The sequence below is a fragment of the Periplaneta americana genome, chromosome 1 (genome assembly GCF_040183065.1).
Source record: "Periplaneta americana isolate PAMFEO1 chromosome 1, P.americana_PAMFEO1_priV1, whole genome shotgun sequence".
NCBI lineage: Eukaryota > Metazoa > Arthropoda > Insecta > Blattodea > Blattidae > Periplaneta > Periplaneta americana.
The window spans coordinates 84,293,364-84,314,595 of record NC_091117.1 but is presented as its reverse complement, the minus strand read 5'-3'; the positions used below and the strand labels follow the sequence as shown (position 1 = coordinate 84,314,595).

At 34.7% G+C, this 21,232-nt stretch overlaps 1 protein-coding gene across 2 annotated transcripts in view; it reads right to left on the bottom strand.

Annotated features, from left to right (window-relative positions):
- Positions 1–14,992: 14,992 nt before the first annotated feature.
- The window catches only part of LOC138697593 (aldo-keto reductase family 1 member B1-like), a 31,796-nt gene continuing 25,556 nt past the window's right edge, over positions 14,993–21,232 (bottom strand). For both annotated transcript variants that reach the window (XM_069822981.1, XM_069822972.1), the window contains exon 7: positions 14,993–17,031. In XM_069822981.1, coding sequence (XP_069679082.1) covers positions 16,989–17,031 — 43 coding nt within the window. In that variant the 3' untranslated portion in view covers positions 14,993–16,988. The remainder of the gene's footprint in view (positions 17,032–21,232) is intronic.

The window sequence follows — 21,232 nt, the reverse complement described above, 5'->3', positions numbered from 1 at the left end:
GAAACTGAGGTGTCCACACAAAACCATTAAAACATGCATTTAAACTGAATATAATGTATATTATATGCATTATTAAGCTAAAAATTACCTAAATATGCATTTTTCATGTTTTTATCCCTAAAAAGTCGAAAACATGCAAATATGCACGGGAAAAGTACACATATTTGGAACCGGAAAGTAATGAAATGGATAAGTACTAAGTTCGAGCTATGTCCTATGTTCCTATAAAAACATGCATTTGCATGGAATTCTCGTCTCTAATTATTATTGTTATTATTATTTATTATTATTATTATTATTATTATTATTATTATTATTATTATTATTGCTTATTTCTTGTGTTTGGTTTAGACCATAGGCGGATCCAGGGAGGAAATAGTAGGAAAAAGAATTACCCTCCCCCTTAGGGTATCCTGGATCTACCACTGATTTTGGCAGTAGGCATTAAATATGTATGAGCCGCCACTGATGTGTTGCAAAAATGGAAAATTTAATTTTGAGAATTGTACAGAAATTCCTTAACATGAAAGAAGACAATAAGGGTCTCGTAGGCTACCAATAGCCCAGCCAGCTACCCCTTGTTAGCTGGAAGCGGATGGATAAACAAAATCATAAAATTTAACCTATCTGATGGGTCCAAGGCTTCTGCGATAGTAAAATTGTATTCGATAGGGTTAGTAGGATTATTCTCTTCACTTCAATCAGTTGTTCTGTTTCGAGAGACATGGCACCTGAACGTAAAAGTTAAGTTAAAAACTGTAAATTACAGTACTGCATAACTGTAGACCTAGAATAAAATTGCACGGCACAGTACTGTAATTTCCTTTTTCTATCTTATCTACTGTAGTTTAAAGTTGCAAAGAATTTACTGTAGTACAGTAGACTGTATTTAGAATTAAACTACAGTAACACATTTAATTTAAAGCGTAAATGGATACATAATGCATATTATAAATTTACTGTTAGATTGAGGAGTCTCCCTCCCAATAAAGGACACCTCCCAGATGCGGACAGATTGTTCCGTCCCTTTGATGTCCGTAAATGAGAGGTTTCACTGTAGTCTTACTCTACGTTCTTTATAAAACTCTTTAAGCGAAAAAGAGATGGGCTGGGGTTTCTCCTTTCCTTTCACTTCCCTTAATATTTCCAAGGTTGTTGTATTGAAATGTGTATTTATAACAAAAGTGACGAACATTCAAACTGTAAGAATAATACCAAATGTTATCTCTTATAATCAGCTTGCTATAATAACCTCAAAAGACTTCTCCTTGATAGAGTAAATTATTTTTATGGATAGTGAGAATCTTAAAGTTGGTTTTCTGACTCAGAAGTGTATAAACAAAGATTATTTACTTACAAATGACTTTTAGAAAACCCGAGGTTCATTGCCGCCCTCACATGAGCCCGCCATCGGTTCCTATCGTGAGAAAGATTAATCCAGTTCCTACCATCATATCCCATCTCCCTCAAATCCATTTTAATATTATCCTTCCATCTACGTCTCTCGGTCTCCCCAAAGATCTTTTTCTCTCAGGTCTTCCAACTAACACTCCATACGCATTTCTGGATTCACTCATCCGTGCTATATGCCATGTCTGTCTCAAACGTCTGGATTTAATATTCCTAATTATGTCAGGTCCACCCAGCATCGTAATGCACTTGGAAAGCTACGATAGGTACCGAAAATCTGGTTTCGCAAAGCAGTTATAACGGCTGGGGGATCATCGTGCTAACCACACGATACCTCCATTCTGGTTGGATGATCGTTCACCTCTGCTTCGGCATGTGGGCGTGAGGCCAGCAGCAGGCTGGTCGGTCTTGGCCCTTCATGGCTGTAGCGTCACGGATTTACTTTACTTTTTAATTATGTCAGGTGACGAATACAATGCGTGCAGTTCTGCGTTGTGTAACTTTCCCCATTCTCCTGTAACTTCATCCTTCTTAGCCCAAATATTTCGTAAGCACCTTATTCTCGAATACCCTTAACCTTTGTTCGTCTCTCAAAGTGAGAGCCAAACTTTCACAACCACACAGAACAACTGGCAATATAACTGTTTTATAAATTCTAACTTTCAGTTCTTTTGGAAGCAGACTAGATGATAAAAGCTTCTCAACGGAACAATAGCAGGCATTTCCCATATTTATCCTGAGTTTAATTTCCTCTCGAGTGTCATTTATATTTGTTATTGTTGCTCCAATGTATTTGAATTTTTCTACCTTCATCTTGCTTTATTAAATTAATTCTACGTGTAGTACGATGAATTAGGTTCAAATCTGAGCTTAAGGAGATATTTTTTTATTTCTTCCATTATTTTCGTAAAATTTCTGAGTTTATCCAGACCGTCAAATCAATAACGGGTCTCTTTTTCTAGAATGCGCAATAATCAATTTGCTCAAGATTCTCACAAATACAGTCCGATGTTCGATCCCAGACAGATCTTGTGACCGTAGACGCCGAATTGTCTAAATCCCTTTGGTTGGGTTACTAATATAGTGGTTAATGCCAATTTTCAGATATATTATTCACAATAAAAGTTAATAGGCTTGAAAACCTTAGTCGTTATCAAATAGGTATTAATGGCTTTAAAATGGTAGCATAAATAATTGTAAAAAAAAATGTTTACTGAACCTCGTAACATTAATAGTGGAAACACAAGACTCTTCGATAAATCGCACAAGTTTCCTATCGAGGGAGCTGAAACGTTTAATTTGAACTATATGGGTCAACTGTTTTAAGATTTGTAGACTGAAAAGTTTATTCGCTTTCTTACATACAACATTTATAGAAGTAAAGATTGGCATTGTGACAAAAGTTATTGAAAGCAGATTGAACTTGCTTAAATAAGCGTGTTTCACTGGAAGTTAATAAAGACATGTTACATTCTAAAATTATAAATAGAGCACGGAACTTTATGTACTAAAAACATGAAAATATGTATGCAACTAGGCAGTAAAAACTGTTGAAAATGTACTGAAATTGAAATATATTGCAGAAAAAATACACTTTAGAAGTTTATTTGGTTGAATAATACGATATAAATGAAAATAATTTATAGTTTTTAATAAATCTATTATTCCTATTAATGTATTAATTACTTATTTTACATACATATTTTTAAACTTTATTTGCCTTTCACGTAATTACTAAGGCAGTAAACAACCAACGATTTCTCCAGGTTCTCTACTGTGAAATTTTTCCTCCTATCTGTCAGAATTAGTTTAAATGCCGAGAACGATCCCCCGACATCACATGATCACATGATGTAACTGGTGCATAATTATTATTATTAAGCGGAAGTGTTCCGAATTTCAGTGACTGTGTCATATTTTTCACTGAGAATGTCAGCATTTCGGACCATTTTTTTATATCCAGGATTATTCTCTAACACAGGCTTAAGTTTCGCAGCCACTGATTTACCTTGCTATCCAGGAATACTTCCAGTGAATCTTTAGCTTTTGCACAACTGCAAGGGAATCCAGCTAGGGAAGTACCCATGTTTTCCAGATTGGAGAAATTAGCAGCTGCATAAGAGAGCTCGTTCCGGATGTTCTTTTCTCCGTAAGTTTTATGTCTTTCTTTTAATTATTTGTATTTTTATCGGAGAGAAATTTTGAAATTAGTTAATAAATCAGGTAAAACAAGGGGAGATGTTAATATATCCATTTAAAAATGCAAAATAAAAATATATAAACATTTAAAAGGAAAAACCTTTGAAATATGCAGTTGTGCAAAATAAAGTGGCTTAATTCGAACGTAAAAACCACGATCGACAAAGATCTACTTTCATTTTTCAATACGAAAGATCAATAAAAACATGCAATTGCATGATGTTCCGCGGTCTGGTCATAACCCTGCATATCTCACCAGTTTTTTTTTACAAACTCGGTCTAACCAGTTGCCATTCTGGAGTCCTTTAGCGTTCATGGACACTTCTATGAACATCTTCCACGGCCACCGGCGTAGCTCGGTCGGCTGAGGCGCTTTCCTGCTAATGTGTAGTTGCGCTCCGGTGCGAGTTCGATTCCCACTTGAGCTCATTACCTTGTTGGGTTTTTTCCTACGTTTTTCCCCTCCGTTAGGCGAATGTCAGGTAATCTATGGCGAATCCTCGGCCTCATCTCGCCAAATACCTTTTCGCTGTCACAGCTATCATCGACAAAATAAAGTCTTTCACATTTTCTTGTTTGTGTCGGGCTCCACTGTCATGCTGTTTTTGACTATCAGTTTTGATCCATTCATTGCAGATGACCATATCATGTCAATGTTTCTCAATATTATCTGATATATTTTTTTAATCTTTCATAATTTTCCTTATTCTATCATTTCTGACATGTCTTGTTATTTGACAGGTTTTTCTATAATAATATGTTTCTGTATCCCATTTTAATTACACTGGATAACAAATTTAAACTTTGTTTCTGTCCTTTAGGTGAAACTATGTAATTTTAATTAAATGAGAGGTGTTGAGTTCATTTCTGAAAACCAAAATTTGAAACACATACCATTATTATGGTACACGCACTTCACTTATTTACACAAATTTGTTACACTGGCACATAAAGCAACCTTTGGCCAAAATTCACAAATTAAAATGTCCTTTTTGATCTTTTACGTTTGCAAACAGCTTCTGCAGTCTCTTAGATGAGTGACCAGCAATATTCAGCCACCATACTTGCATTACACCTTCCACTGAAGCGCTTTTCTAAGGTAGATATTTCTTGATGAAACCTCTCCCAGTATTCGTTGCTTACAGCGTCAAGGTTTTTTGGAAAGAAGTCCAGGTGGCGGTCAAAAAAGTGTACTTTCAGTGACATGTTGCATCCCATAAGGTGGAAGTAGTGCAACATTTCACTAACATTAAGTAATTCTTTATTTTGGAGAAACGGTATGTTCTGGACAAAAACTAACTGCAAATTCGCTTGTGCGACCACAAAATACATCGAATACACATGTTTTTTTTTTTTTTTTTTTTATAAAAAGGACAAATTTCATGTTGTACATTGTTATCGTTATTCTACAGATTTCCAGACTTATTCAGAAGTAAGCCAACGAGGGCGTATTACCACCGCAATTGCCTCTGAATCGGAAAGTACAGGACACGAAAGAAAAAAGAAACCTATCTTCTAGAAATATTCATAAACGGGATTCTGCTTTCCGTACAATTCTCCAAACATATAGAGAGAATTATTGTCTTAATGAATATTATTATTTCTACAAGAACAATTTGTTAACTTTAAAATCACAACTCATATAGAACTATTAAATTATTTCATTAGGAAATTGTTCTTACTCCAGGAATCTCAGTATTTAATTAAGAGTGATAGCGTAAAGAGTTCTAATGTGCTTAATCTGCTAAACGATTGCACAATATGTGTTAAAATATCCATTTATCTTCTTTAATAAATATTAGTCACAGCCTATATCTTATTTACTGTAACAAGCTTTTTCTTAATTATTTGAACTGTTTATCTCAGAAGCTTCTTTGTCAATGAAATCAGTAAGTCAAGATAAACGATTAGGTGTTAAAACACGTGCCCTGCTGAATAAGAAGAGCAGGTGCAGCATCTAGCATTGCTTTATATTCGATGTAATAGATTAAATTTATATAATAGCTTGGAGTAGTCGCGTGGAAAATCCCATTACTGAAAATCTTAGATTTAAAACAGTAATTAGCAGAGGTAGGAAGTTTAGATGCTGCACCTTAATTTTTTACTATTAAAATGACCAAATTCGCTTGTCTTGCAAAGAAAATATGAAACAAACACTTCTAACTGTGTTTCGGTTGCACCTTTTGCGCTCTTTTCAATGCAAGCATCTTTAAGGACCTTTTGGCAATGGTAGCACCTTTTTGCACTTTTTCCCACTTTATTTGACGCCTTTGACTTTATTCCTATAAAAATTACACAAGGAAAAACCGAACATGTGCGACTTGACAAGTGCTTGTACAGTACCTACATAATGCTAAATACGCAATTCAGGCACTTTAATATACTGTTCTACTGTTATTTTTTAAAAATAAATGTACAAATCTCCTCCTTTCTGGATGTTTTTATTAGAATTTATTGTTTATACTTTCGCTTCAGTGCAGTCTTGTTTGGCAAAAACTATGAATTTCAAAAACAATTTCAAAAATACGTTGGGTCCGATAAGTATAGTTAACACAATGTAAATATATTCGATTTATTTATTACCGTCAAATTACTTATCAATTATCAGAAACCATTCAAGTCATTAAATTAAGACACAAGATGGAATGCATTAATACATAGTGAGAGACGAATCGTTTTCGCCATAAAAATGCCATCATCAGGTCTCGTGACGACGAAAACACGTAATGCCATTATTTAGGCCTATATTTCTCCTTAGTAAAAGAATTAAATAAATTTTACAAATTGTGATTTTATGTGGAGATATAGAAGATGTAGACATATTTTGTTGATGTGAGTGCTTGCAGAAGAAAGAGTAGTACCCCAATATCGTCCGTAATATTAAATATAAAATGAGAAATCATTGTTTTACCAGAAAGGTTTGGTTCGCGTTACCTGCTTTTACTTACTACACAGTACCGTACTGATTGATTGTCTGTGCGACTAATGATGTCACAGTAGCGGTAACTAATTACGGACAGGTGGAGTGCGAAAATTCTTATAATTAGGGGTGTGACTTTTTGGTATTAATGATATACGTGAAATGTGTTGAAAACTTAATTTCATGTATGGAAGATACAAATTGCTTTATGAAAGTCTAAAATTAAGTGAGATATATCCACGAAATTTTGCGAAATTGGTAGAAATCCGCGAAATTACTTCATAATCATGACATTTTCAACAAGAAACAGATTTTATGAAGAATTCGCGCGAAAAATAGCTTTTTTTTTTCCAAATGAAATGTGAAATTTTCTTCGTTATAAAATATATATATGAACATTTCTTACATATCTGATAGTTCAGCATTACGTATGTGTGACATTTGGCACTGAGGTACAAATAGTTGCAGGGACTTTTTCCAGGGACAGCACAAACTGCAGCAGGGAGCAGCATTTCTCTTTCCTGCAACTACCTTCATGAGGTCAAGAAGGCAGTATCGCCATCCCCTCACAGTCGAGAGAAATTAAATTATGAATTTAATTAATTTTCTGTTAGTTTCAAAGGGACTGTTTCAATAATAATTTTAAAACGTGTAATTTTATTATTTTTAAAGTTTCTTTAGGGTGCGAAATATGGGCGAAATTGCTTATTTCCGTACGAAATATTCACCGAAACTGAATCATTTTAATAATCGAAGTCAGAGTAAAATAATCGCCATAAAATCACATCCCTTCTTATAATCTCTAGTTATGGCATTATTCTAAGACCCATGAGGTTGCCAAAATACCATCTCGCTTTCATCAATTTCATCGTCAGATAAACACAAAGTTGGTAGAGCGTTGTTGGGCAACCGATTAAAAAGACAATCGGAACACATTTTATCATCATGTATACATCTCTTATCTTCAGTGACTCTAGACCCCGCATTTTTACCAAAGAAAAAAAAATGAATCCCAATCAACACTACAATGGCTGATGCCCAATTGCTAAAAAAAATATTCTACTAATTAGGAATATCGTATTTGGCCTTGGCCATTTGGAGTACAGTTGCGCAAATTACCCACTTCCCTGCACCTTCCACTTTTCTAAATTCCTGTTTGTAGATCTATCCACCTGTTTGTGTGCACCACAGTCTACTGAAGAAAAAAATTAAATGTAATAAGTTCATTTCCTTTCGGGCTTCAGAGTGCTTTGGTTAGATTTAGGTCTAACAACATAATGCCACAGCATTGACACTATCCTGGTAAGTTAGTTGTTGCATTCACTCGTAATTTTTGTAGTGGTATAAAACTCATTTAATATGTTAAATCCTCAAAATTTTAGGTCTGTATTCCTTCTTACTCTCATACAAGTAGTATATTTTCCTATTAGGCTATATTTTATATTATTACGCTCCCTGAAAAATAATCACATATTCTTATGTATATTTCAGTTTGAGTGCACTTCAGAATTTCTAAAAATATAAAAATTATCGCTGAGAGCTAGTGAAATGATTTTATATTCGGATTGGAATGCTTCACAAGCATCAAAATAAAAAAAAAAAACATAAAAATTATCGCTGAGAGCTAGTGAAATGATTTTATATTCGGATTGGAATGCTTCACAAGCATCAAAATTTAAAAAAACATAAAAATTATCGCTGAGAGCTAGTGACATGATTTTATATTCGGATTGGAATGCTTCACAAGCATAAAAAAAAAAAAAAATCGCTGAGAGCTAATGAAATGATTTTATTTTTCGGAAAGAAAGGTTCTGATGTTGACACAATCGGAGGGAACTTTACAACACCATTGATATAACACTTAACTAGATAATCACTGAAAACTATTGCTACTTTCGAGAAATTTGGTATTAGGTATCCTACGAAGGCTTCCACTACTTTAAGAGACATTCATGTGGCCTAGTAGGGGAGGAGAAGATAAGTTTAGAAGAGGATTTGGTGTTAGGAGAAGGGACATGAGCACTTATGCAACTGGACTAAACCGCTACAAACAATACTTTGGCAAACATCCATGAAGAGGGGAACATATCACCATTTGCACAATTGGACTACATTGACTGCGGATTTTATACGATTTATTATTGTCAATCGAGGTTATACTCCAGGCACCTGTATGGCAACTCCTTATCTATGCAATGCAAAATACTTGCTCAATGTCTACTCAGTGTTTCAATGTTGGCGAGTGCAAGTTACATTTATATTATCGACTTACCTGTTATTCCCGTTTTCAAGAAACCGGATGGGAAATAGTTTTTAATGTATAGTATGTAATCGCAATCAAGTTTTCACATCAGTATCACATCACCATTACTCTTATGTCATTCATAATTTTTAGTCGCAGTGCATCCTGTTCCAAAAATGATAATGTCTTTAATCTATTTCGTATTCTGAGAATTGTTTTTGCGGTAAAGTTCTTGTTACGTAGTGTCATTTTCTTATATACTTATTTCTTGAAATAGAAAACCACAGGAAAGAACCCATTGTTATCTTAGAATTACTTCCTTTTCGTTACTTCATTCTTTCTTTATTTTTCAGTCTTAAATGTCCAATTCTTGTTAATCTATATCTTAGCTATAGTATAAATTTTTATTGGTAAGTATAGTCTTGTTTAAAATTCACATAAAATTTGGAAGTCCTATAATTTTGTTAAAAAGTCAATTTAAAGGAAAAGAATAATACATTTTTGTTCATAGGAGTTATTAAGGTATAAACAAATTTCAGTACATTCAAATATGGTCGTCATATTTCTCTTCTATCATTGTAACCTATCTAAAAATTTCCTTTATGACAACATTCATAAAGAAAATTTTGCGGAATATCTTCTAATGTGTACTGCATTTTCACGAGCTAAACTGAAGTGCACTGAATGGAAGTGAGCTGTATACTTAGGGTGACCAGACGCCCTCTTTTGTCCGGACATGTTCTCCTTTTCAGGCCTTTGTCCGGGGTCCGGGCGGATTTTAAAAAAAATCAAGAAATGTCCTCCTTCTCGTAACTTGTATGTCTGATATTTTAAAATTATCTGCTTTGACGCTTTTTCAAGTAATTTGTCTGTAGTTGGCAGCAGCATCAACGGAATATACTCTTTGCCAACGATCATTACTCTCCTTGCTCCTCCTTGTTATGGCCGTTGCTCAGAGATAGCTATTAAATCGAGGTGCGAATCTAAATAGATATTTGTTCTCTTTAATAATTTTATTATAGGTCCCATGAATTTCATATTTAACTAAGTATAAAATCATTATTATTAAGTTTTTTTTCATATTTATTTTGTAATAAGATAGATAATCTTATTAACATACTTTTAATATGATATAAGCCTAAATATGTACTGTAAATATTTTGTACAGTAATAAAATATATATTGACGTACTGTAATTTAAAGTATAAAATAGGCCTAAACCTAAATCTAAGTATATAATTTTGTCCTCTTTTCTCGAACAATGTCCTCGCTTTTTAAGCTTTGTGTCCTCTTTTTTTATTAATGTGAATTGATAAGTCGACGTCCCATCCCATTAGTCTGTATTATCTCTACACGCTGTTCAACACAAAACCTTTCCACGCTCGACCCATGGGAAATGTACGGTATACGTATAGAGGAAGTTTTACAAATATGAAATAGGGGTACAAATGAAATAGTGTGATATAAGAACTGAGACGTGTTGTATCGGAGACCTTCCAAACTGCTACGCACTGATATTCTCTTTCGCGGGAATGTGTTAGTTTGAATTTAGAAGCTGAACTGTTGAAACATTTATCATTATAGAGTTTTCGAGAAATGTGAAAATTTTTGCTGTAAATTCTTTCCTTGAATATATATTGGTTTTTCCTCAATGTTAGAAATATGAATAATAACTACAGTGCTTTTCTTCTGGAGAAAGAGGTGATGGAATTCTGTGTAGATTATATTACAATGGCTGAGAGAAGATTACTATCCAATGCACGGGAATTTCGTAATTTTTAACATACTTTTCACCCAATTTGGAGACTTTCAAGGCGTAAACTGAGTTCAAAGAAGAAGTAATTATTAACACATTTCTTGGTTTCATGATGAAAACTACTATAAAAAGGTGCTGAAACCCGTTCCACGCGTTCCGCCTGAAAAAATGCACTGATGATATATAATGATGTATATTCTTAAAGATAAATAATCTACGTTTATAGCAATGCATGTTTAATTGATTTCGTTTTTAAGTTATGATATGTTTTGAGGTTATGACTTGCAACATCAATGTGTCACAAACATGAAATACTAGTATTATTAGTATTCCATATTTATACCCTGGTTTTTTGTTGCGTTATTACTGTTGGCACCTGTAGGAGGAGGGAAAACCTCACCTTCCAACAAACTTAGAAGACAGTGGTATGAAGAGACATTGCAAGAAGCCGTAAAACAAGTTCGAGAAAAGACGTGAGAGACGATTCATCTGGATTCAGTATTGCGGTTGGGAAAACACGTAATGAAGATGCTGAGTGCTTGTTCTGTGCTTTTCTTAGTAGAGGTCATTTTGACTTCGCAATTTTGTTAATATTGTAACTTGTTAATGGTATTCCACAATTGTACCTCAATTTTGTTTAAGAATATTATGCTAGATTTGAGGAAATTCTATATTTTCTTTCAATATTTTATTAAATCTTACTAACTTCTAAGTCCGATGTACAATTCACAGGGAAATTCAGCAATAAACAGGACTATAATTTATGTTCAGTATTGAAAATATGTAGGTGACAAAAAATGGTATTCCACATTTTAGGGGTGAGCTACAGTTTTATCTATTTATATTATATAGTTCATGTTACAATTATTAGCAAAAATAATTACATTTACATTTTACATTTGTAACACTTTCTCTATTTTCTTTGGCAGATGCATTCGTAAAATACCGAGGGAATTTAAATGAGCGCGACGATTCTCCTTTTAATCACTACTTTGTCTTTGAATAGCGTGTGTAATTTGAGAGAGCGTAAAATTAAAATAAAAAAATCAGTTACGCCTTTTCGAAAGTTTACCAAAATAATCCACCTATATAAATAGTTCGTATGCAAGCTTTAATACTATATATTATATTTATTATGTAACTACAGAATTTGTTTGCGAGTCATTTTGAGTATCAGAAGAGTCACTTATACATTGCAATGCAGATAACACTATTATCTAATGCGGATATAGAAGCGTTACATAAGTGCACTAGAATGTAATCTTTATGTAACCGTTCAAAAAAAAAAAAAAAAACTATATATCACGTTGTGGCACAAAATAATACAGGTAGTTTACAGGATCATATTTTACTAAAAGTGATAAATCAGAAAGTGAAACGAATAGGCCCAATGCTGCATGTTTACATGAACATCGTTAATTTAAGAGTTGGCTGCGTGAAATCCCGAAAGAGATTAAAATAAATTATAAGAATTCAAATACAATATTGTGTTTGGTGACAACCGGACAATTTGCGGAACTTAAGATGATTTAGAAATATCAACTTATAAATATATTAAGCAAAATAATGATAGTATAATCGAAAACTTTCCATTTTACAAAGTAAAGTAAAGCCCCACTACGATGTAAAATTGGAACCGTTACTCAAAAAACGGCTCAACTAGCAATTTTTTCAAAAATCACTTTCTTCCATTTTATTATCTTCAGAAGACACATCTGGTCAGTAGAACAAGGTCTCGGTCATAATTATAATTCCAGCAGAAAACACATAATGAATATCTCGGTTGTTAGAAGAAGGGTCCAGTTATTGCTTTTGGGACCTTATTGTAACAACTTCGTATTTTACTTCGTACAAGAATCCCGAGAATGCCCAGTCATTTACAGTTGAGTCCTTCTGCCAACTTCGATTCATAAGATTATTTCATTAATAGTGTAATTCAGTAAGTTCACAACATGGTATATTTTATAGTTTGTAGTTTACCTTTCTTAGTACCTATGACGTCTCATCTCTGTAAATTCACTTATTGTAATAGCTTAGAATTTGATTTGTGTTCAAATTGTATTAATATGCCTAGTAAGGGTTTAAGAGGAATACAGTGGCGACTCGTGTTATTTTTTGTATGTAGGATATGAGATTGACGACTGATGACAAGACAGAAACTAATATTAATAACATAATATTAGTAATAATAATACTAATAATAATAATAATAATAATAATAATAATAATAATAATAATAATAATAGAGCATGCAAAATCAATACAGTTAGGCCTGTGTTAATCTTTGACTCACCATTGTGGAACTGGCAATTTATTTCTAGTAAAGTTCGATTCTCCTCCCCTTTTTAGTTGCGAAGCCATTTAACTGCCCGATATTTACCGATGCTCCGTCGTACGTTTGCGAAATTAATTTCTTCCTACAGTTAAATTCTTCTAAATGATCAAATACAAATTCAGATATTCTTTCGACTGTCCTGTCATCTGAAAGTCCCGTTAATTCTTGTATTTATTATAGCTTAATTTATTTATTTTTATGTAATTTTGTTTTTGTTAATTTTATTTTTGATATATCATTTTAAATTATTTATTATTTCGTTTATTCTATTCTTTTAAAATGACCAATGAACTGCATTTAAGAAGGCTATAAGGATACTTGAAAATTCTTATTGTAGTCTCTGACAGGGTCTTTATCACCCAGAAAGAAGGGTCGCAGTATTAGGATACGCGGTCATATCCTCAAACGCGGTTAAACTCAAGCCGTACCCCGCCCTCCGCACCCTCCCCTGTCCCCTAACTTCACTGCTAGAAAAAACCGTTTGCTGTAAGATATTTGGATGGTTCCTCGGAAATTATTTCTGAGCTGTGCAGTGGCGACAACTCACGACAGAAAGTAGAAGCTTAAAGGAAATTATTACGTCGGGACGCATTGAAAATCAAAATCTTTAATTAAAAAGTTTCCTATCCTCAAGACACAAAATTAAACTGTACAATCATCCCCATATCCTTAATGGAGGAATCGCCACTGGAGGAATATTATTTATAAATAGTACACTGGTGTCCAAAATTAAATCAACAGACTGAATTTACTTCTTCCTGTATCCAATTTACGATAAAATGGTATCAGATAATAAAATATAAAAAAATAAAGTAAACACTGTAACATCATGTTTTCATGAGCTAGCAGAAAAACATAACAAATTTTCGGCTTTTCAAAATTTATACACTTTCACTCAAATCCAAAAACTGACCAGTTTTGCTTAATATGGCACATGATCACCTCTGGCAGCAATAAAGGCCTAGAGGAAAATTTGGAGGTTTGGTAAGCGTGGCGGCCAAGCAATTAGACCTCCTCTGTAGTTCCATCTTTCAGGATAACGTTTATCCAGATGTGACACTTTTAAGAACATTCTGGGTCATATTCGGGCTTCGATCCATATGGATTCATAAGGTAAACTTGTTCTACTTGAAAAAGCAACAGTAGGTACACTACGGTCAAAAGTTTTCTATCACCTATCACAACTATAGATTTATGGTTAAAACAGAGATTTTGTTTTGAATATCCTATCATATCGTAACGCTAGTGAGATAAAATATTTATTTTGTTGGTCTATTTAGCTTTTCCGATGTGTTTGTACATTGAAATAAAGTATATAGTTGCTTTCATAGCTGATCGAAAACTTTTGACCGGTAGTGTATCTCTCCAGAGTTTGTAACAATGTCACCTGAAGAGTCTGTATATCGATTATAAAATACACCGTTAAAAGAATAAAACCATACTGAATTTCTTCATTAATTTCTACGTAATTTGCACTAACTTATGTATTTATTTTAACACGAATGTTGTGCCATTTTGTACGCTTTTTTACAGTCGTATTGATCGTTTCGATATCAAATTATTATGTAAAACTCACCATAGACTAAATTATCTTGTGATATATTTAATTTTAAGAGCCCACTGCTTTAGAGTAATGGTCAGCGTGTTTGACTGTGAAACTAGTAGGCCCGGCATCGAATCCTGATTGGAACAAGTTGTCTGGTTGAGATTTTCTCCAAAATTTTACCTCAACCCTTCAAGATAAATGCTGGGTAAACTTCAGCACCGGACCCTGGCTTCATTTCACCATCATTATCACCCTCATCTTCATCCATCTTTGCCTACATTCATACTCATATCATCCTATCATACGGGGCTAACAGAATTCGACAGTAACGAGTGCTCCACCCCACAAAAGAATTCTTCAGCATGACCCCAAAAAGTAGGCAGAGGAGCAAATGGCTACACGTGAATATGAGCGGCGTTAGATGAAAAAAATTATTCATTTTAAGAAATATGAGTGTAAATGCATTATATTATGGTGTGATGGTAGGTAAGACAAATGCGCTGATGATCTGACCCCAATACTGTATCCATCACAAGTCACAATCAGTTTAACCTGACTCTCAAAATGGAAAGTGAAACTCTGCGGATTTTTAATGCTTTTATTGAAGAAATATACAATATACTTCAGAAAATAAATATGTGGCACCAAGTAACAGCATAATCATATCAACGTATAGATATATATGGATGTTCTGAGGAGTAACGACCTAAGTGCAACATAGAATGTTTTTCAGGAGAAGAAAAGGACAGAATCTTATTTCCATATAATTACATGTATAAATAAACAAATATTTAAAAAATGTATATATATATATTATGACTAGAGGGCGGATCTGTGTATGTTGTCCCTCAAGGTTAGTACTAGTGCTGTTGATCGATCAAAATATTTAATCGATTAACTATTTGAATTTAATCTATTAATCGACTTTTGATCGAGTTGAAAAAATGTTTTAATATATTGTAATACACAATTATTGTTAAATTTAACTTGTGTTCGGTGGTAAGCATAAATATTAAATGTTGTATATCTGTATATATTGTATCGTTATATTACAAGACAACTATTTTAATTATTTACTAACATATTTATTATGAGGCTTATAATTTATTGTGTCAATTCCTCCGGGAATTTTTGTGACAAACATAAATAACAAAAAGTATGAAGACTCGCCTAGTTAATACTGTTTCATCCATGATTTTAAACATGTGAGTGCATTCACATGCTCCGAATTAAGTGCCGCTCTACGTTTAGTAACAATGTTTCCTGCATCACTAAACACGAAAAAACTCTTTTTTCTGTCAAGCACTTCTCCACTATCGTTCAATTTAAATCCAAACGTTTCACCGAGTTTACCTCTCAAATTCTCAAATGACATAAAGGAGTTTACACTTTTCACAGACTACAGAAAACTGATTTTTTTCGTTATTAAACTAAACACACAATCTTCATATATAAACTCAGTACAGAAACTGCAACTGCAAAACTACAGCGGTCGAAACAGAAGACTGGCCCCTATTGTAATCGAATTACCAGATATTAAAAAGAGAAGAAGATAGTTACGGTCTCACTTGCACACAGTGTATTTATTTTATTTTATTGGGTTATTTTACGACGCTGTATCAACATCTAGGTTATTTAGCATCTGAATGAAATGAAGGTGATTATGCCGGTGAAATGAGTCCGGGGTCCAGCACCGAAAGTTACGCAGCATTTGCTCGTATTGGGTTGAGGGAAAACCCCGGAAAAAACCTCAACCAGGTAACTTGCCCCGACCTGGATTCGAACCCGGGCCACCTGGTTTCGCAGTCAGACGCGCTGACCGTTACTCCACAGGTGTGGACCACACAGTGTAGACATGGCTATTTTATAAAGGATGAGGGGGACGAATCCCAGAAAAGTATGTATTTCATATGCTAGGAAGATGAGCTGACAACAAGGTGGAAGTTTTCTTGGAAAACCATAAAACTTAATAAGGATTTCGCATTGTATTTCAACTTTCAATAGAGGTACACTAGGTCACTGTCCTCATATTTCCATCTCTTTCTGAAGTGTTTGTGCAAAGATTTTTCCTACGGTACCTGGTTTACAGTTAGAAAATAACAGTACTATTGTGATTTTAAGCAAGTATTTTCCGAGAGAGAAATATTGTCGCCATTTTTAGTATGAGTTTGTATTAACAAAATAACAATTCATATCAACTACAACTGATTAATTTTAATCGACTTGATTATTCAATTAAATAGCCTATTTTTGATCCATTAATCATACAACAGAAATTGATCGATTAATCGATTATATTAATCGATTAAATCCCACAACACTAGTTAGTATGCATGGACTGTGTTGCTACTGCTCGCGTCCCGTCGAGTTTAACCTGTTTCGTTTTCTAACCGCACACAAATCCACCCTCTAATTATTACAATCGAAATAAAGCAAAATATTATCTATCCAGATAGAGGTGTTTTTAATATTCACCCCAATTTTGCAGTTTCATCATTTTTCTTCCGGAACCAGCGATATGTGTTTTTTCATTTTTTTTTACCTTTCTTCACAAATGAAGAGTTGCTGATGTTTTACTTTTCAGAATTCAATGTTGAATGGATAGTCCTTGTGTTTCGTTGCCCTGGAAAAAATGAAGTAGAATATTACAAAAATAAATAATTAAAAGTTTATTTGTTTAATCTAATATCAACTAGTATGAAATGGACTTAATTACATTGCATTATGTACTCGTATTATACGAGATTACTTGGATTGCCATGTGTACCGTTTGTACGGATGTTCCCTGTTTGAAAACGCAAAATCTTGTCCCGTTTTGTTACCATAACGGACATCAGAAACAATGTAGCTATTTGCGGAAATTGTGTCATAAACGGCCAATGTTCCTTTCCTCTACGTTTATACATATTCCACAAAAATATAATAGAAAAAAATAATTCTCATTAAGTTTGAATAATTTAATAAAAAGGACACAAAAAGGATTTAAAATAAAAACAAGTGATGAAACTAAACATGAGACAAAGTAGTTACCAGAAAGACAGTAAGTAAGTTAGTTGCAAATTGAGGCACCAGAAGCTATCACGCTAGAATGGCAGTATTGTCGATATGCACACAAGCGAAAAAAAGAATTAGCAGTTGCAAGGTGGCGGTATCTCTGCACGAGTGTGTCAGAGGCAACTTAATCCGAGAACTGATGCAGGATTTGTCTCTGGCTGGTAAACACGTGATTATTCGGGCTAGCATATTCGTTCCCTTCATCCTAACTGTTAGGATCAAGTTATCAACCTGCTGCACATGTAGCTCCGTGACGATCTCCACTGGCCGAACGACTCGGTGTTCGATACTTGTCCACCATTTGAAAAACTTCTGCACCGAATTGTAGACAGTTTGACGTGTTAGGCAATGCTCACTATACAGGGGCAGCATTTATTCATGAATATATTCATATAATTCCCCAGAAAAATCGCGCAGCAGAACCCTGCTGGACTCTGGTACATTTCTTTAGAGGTGACGCGATCTAACAACTGCTGTTTCTTTGTTTAGCTTGTGCGCACATCCATCGCCTTAACACTTGGATAATACTGTCATCTAGCATTGATATCGTCAGCCGTCTCATTGGAAAAAGTAAGTCGCTATTTCGATTTTTAACTTAGGCCTATCCATTCTATTCAAATTTCGGAATAACTTTTTCCAAGTGTAGCCTAAAATCCGTCCTCTAAACTTCGTGCAAGCGAGAAATGTAAGAATATTCCTTTCTCAATACTTTTATAATTGTGTTAGTCATTATTATTATTATTATTATTATTATTATTATTATTATTATTATTATTATTAGACTTCGTGGAATTGCCACGAGAATCGCAAAGTTTACTGCGCACGCAGTATAGACTGTATGAGAAAGGGACGTGCAAAGGATGGAGTACTGTTTGGCCAGCAGCTCGACACCTCTGAGAGCTGGGGAAGTAAGGGGTAGATTATCAGTCCCGTTAGCTGGGGTAGGGGTGACTGTAGTATTCGTGCAAAAACACTTGTCTCAACCAGTAGGCCAACTTGCTATATAGCGATAGTGTGGTTCTTAGTGTGTGTATTTTCGTTTTCTCTTTTCTCTTCTTGTGGTTATTTGTGATTGTGACTTATAAATAAAATAGTAAGCTATATTGAAAGGGTGTAATGTTAAAATGCCGCCAGAAAAGAAGCGTAAAATGATCCATTCCGAAGGCCGCGAAATTATCAGTTCCGTCATTAAGCAGTGCGATGAAGAAGCTAGGAATAATGCTCTTTCATTTCCTATAAATCATGCAACAAAAAGGGCAGCATTATATTGCAATAAATCGGAAACTACAATTAAAAATATACGTAAAGAAAATAAATTACGAGAAATAAATTCTCCTAATGAACCTCTGTCTACTCCAGGAAAGAAACGCAAAACTAGACCACCTCATACGACAATGCAAGTAGATGACTTCGATCAATGTGTCATTCGCAGGACTGTACACGACATCTACTTAGAAGAGAAGAAAGTTCCAACCGTGCCGAAACTGCTGCCCATTATTCGACAGAAAATACACTTTCCACGGGGTAAATCATCTCTCCAAACTCTTATGAAGAGGATGGGATTTAAGTGGAAAAAATGTCGAAGTCAACGGAAAGTGTTATTAGAGAAACCTGACATTCTGAGTTGGCGGCACGAATATTTAGTTCAAATTCGGGGCTACAGGGAAGTTGGTCGTGAGCTGGTTTACTTGAACGAAAGTTGGATCGATAGTAACTTGACTTTCAGGAAATGTTGGCAAGATGATAGTGATATAGGTATTCATATGGACGTAAATGCCAAAAACCGATTAATCGTTGTTCATGCGGGCAGTAGCAACGGTTTCATTCAAAACGCTGAGTTGATTTATAAGGCAGGTACGTCTACTGGTGACTATCATGGTCAAATGAACCATGTTAATTTCGAGAAATGGGTTACGGAAAAACTAATTCCAAATCTCCCTTCCCAAGCTGTAGTGATTATGGATATCGCTCCATATCACAGTATCCAAATTGACAAAGTTCCATCACGGTGTGCTGTGAAACAGGATATTATAACATGGCTGCAGAAAAAAAAATGTGCACTGTGACTTATCCATGCGGAAGGAAGACCTTTACAAGTTAGTTCTTGCAAACAAACCAGCGCAGAAATCCTATAAAATAGACACCATGCTTGCTTCACATGGTCATACTGTATTGCGACTACCCCCTTACATGTGTGAACTTAGTGCAATTGAACTCATTTGGGTACAAATGAAGCGCATAGTGCGAGAAAATAATGTTACAGGCGGCTTATCGTTACAGGCGCTGAATAATATTGCAAAATATGCAATAGCGTCCATAACGAAAGACGACTGGAAACGCTGCTGTGACCACGTGAAGAAACTGGAGGACTGATACTGGGAAACAGATGGACGACTACCAGATGTTATCGACAGCATTATCATTTCTGGAAACGGTTTCAGCACTGATAGTGATAGTGATGATAGTGGTAACTGTGATACAAGTGACGATCAGACTTCTTCACATCTGCGCATGTCGGACCTATCGGATCTAGCAACACCATTTTCGCCAGGAGCAATACAATGTGAGTAATATTTTCTATTTAGGTAGTAGCGTGCATGTTTCACCTCAACAAACCTCTGTCCTTGTCTTACTAGCAGGTAGTCGCCGCATTCCAGCCAGGGACGCTGAGCTGGTGGTTACACAGTATGCCTCTAATGTAAACACTGAGCAGTATACTGCGGTTACAATAAAACCTGTATCCTACATTCAAGAAATATAATGAATGATCATTAAGTAGGAAATGTCTAAACATGTAAATACACAATTATTTTATAGTGAGATATATTAACTCTTAAAATTTAATGTAATATACTCACATCATCGTTGAATAAGTGCATTGCAGTGAAGAGTTACGTACATTTTGAACGACTGCAAAGTAACCTCCCCCGATGGTCACTTAAACAGTTTTAATTTTGGGCAAATGTACGTTCGACATCACACGATGTAATACGTACACATTTGAAGGACGGAAAGTCACTACTTTTTAGTACACCAACTTCAGGTGTCTTGTCGTGACCTGATGGTACATCATTCATGATACGAAGTTGTTAATAGACAGAATTTTTAGCAATAATGTTTCTCAACTTACAGTACATTTCACTTTTTCTGAAATTAGTGAATTGTTATTTTAGATAACGGTTTGTGATACTTTATCCACTATATTAAGGGCTTCTGAGAGTCGTAGTTTAGACGATTCTAACAGGATGATGCTTTTGGACACGATTTTAAAATTAGAATCAATGAACAGAATAGCTGTTCAGAAGGCAATGATTTTACAGCTGCAACAGCGGAACTGTCTGTGCTATCCAATGCATCAGTTACCTCCATTATTTTGCCGTAATGTTCTGCATAATAATTAACAGCAGCCAACCACGTTCCCCAACGGGTCAAGACTGGCTGCGAGGGTAAGGGTATTCCAGGGGCAATTATTTGGAACAGCAACACTCTCATTGTAGCATGTTTGATTGAAATCTTGTCTGCACTGAACAAATGTTAAGCTTTGACTATTCCAACCACAGTAATGCAAAAACAAATGCTTACATAGGTATATATTAGCTGTAGCTGCTCTATCTATTTGGACCGGTCACAACTCTTAACATGAACTGCTTATACTACGAGACCGGGCGGTCGCTCTCCTCCTCTATACTACCGTACATCGGCAACCTGATTGCATGCTGCGTGTGGCAATTCAACGAAGTCTAATTATTATTATTTTTTTTGTGGGCTCT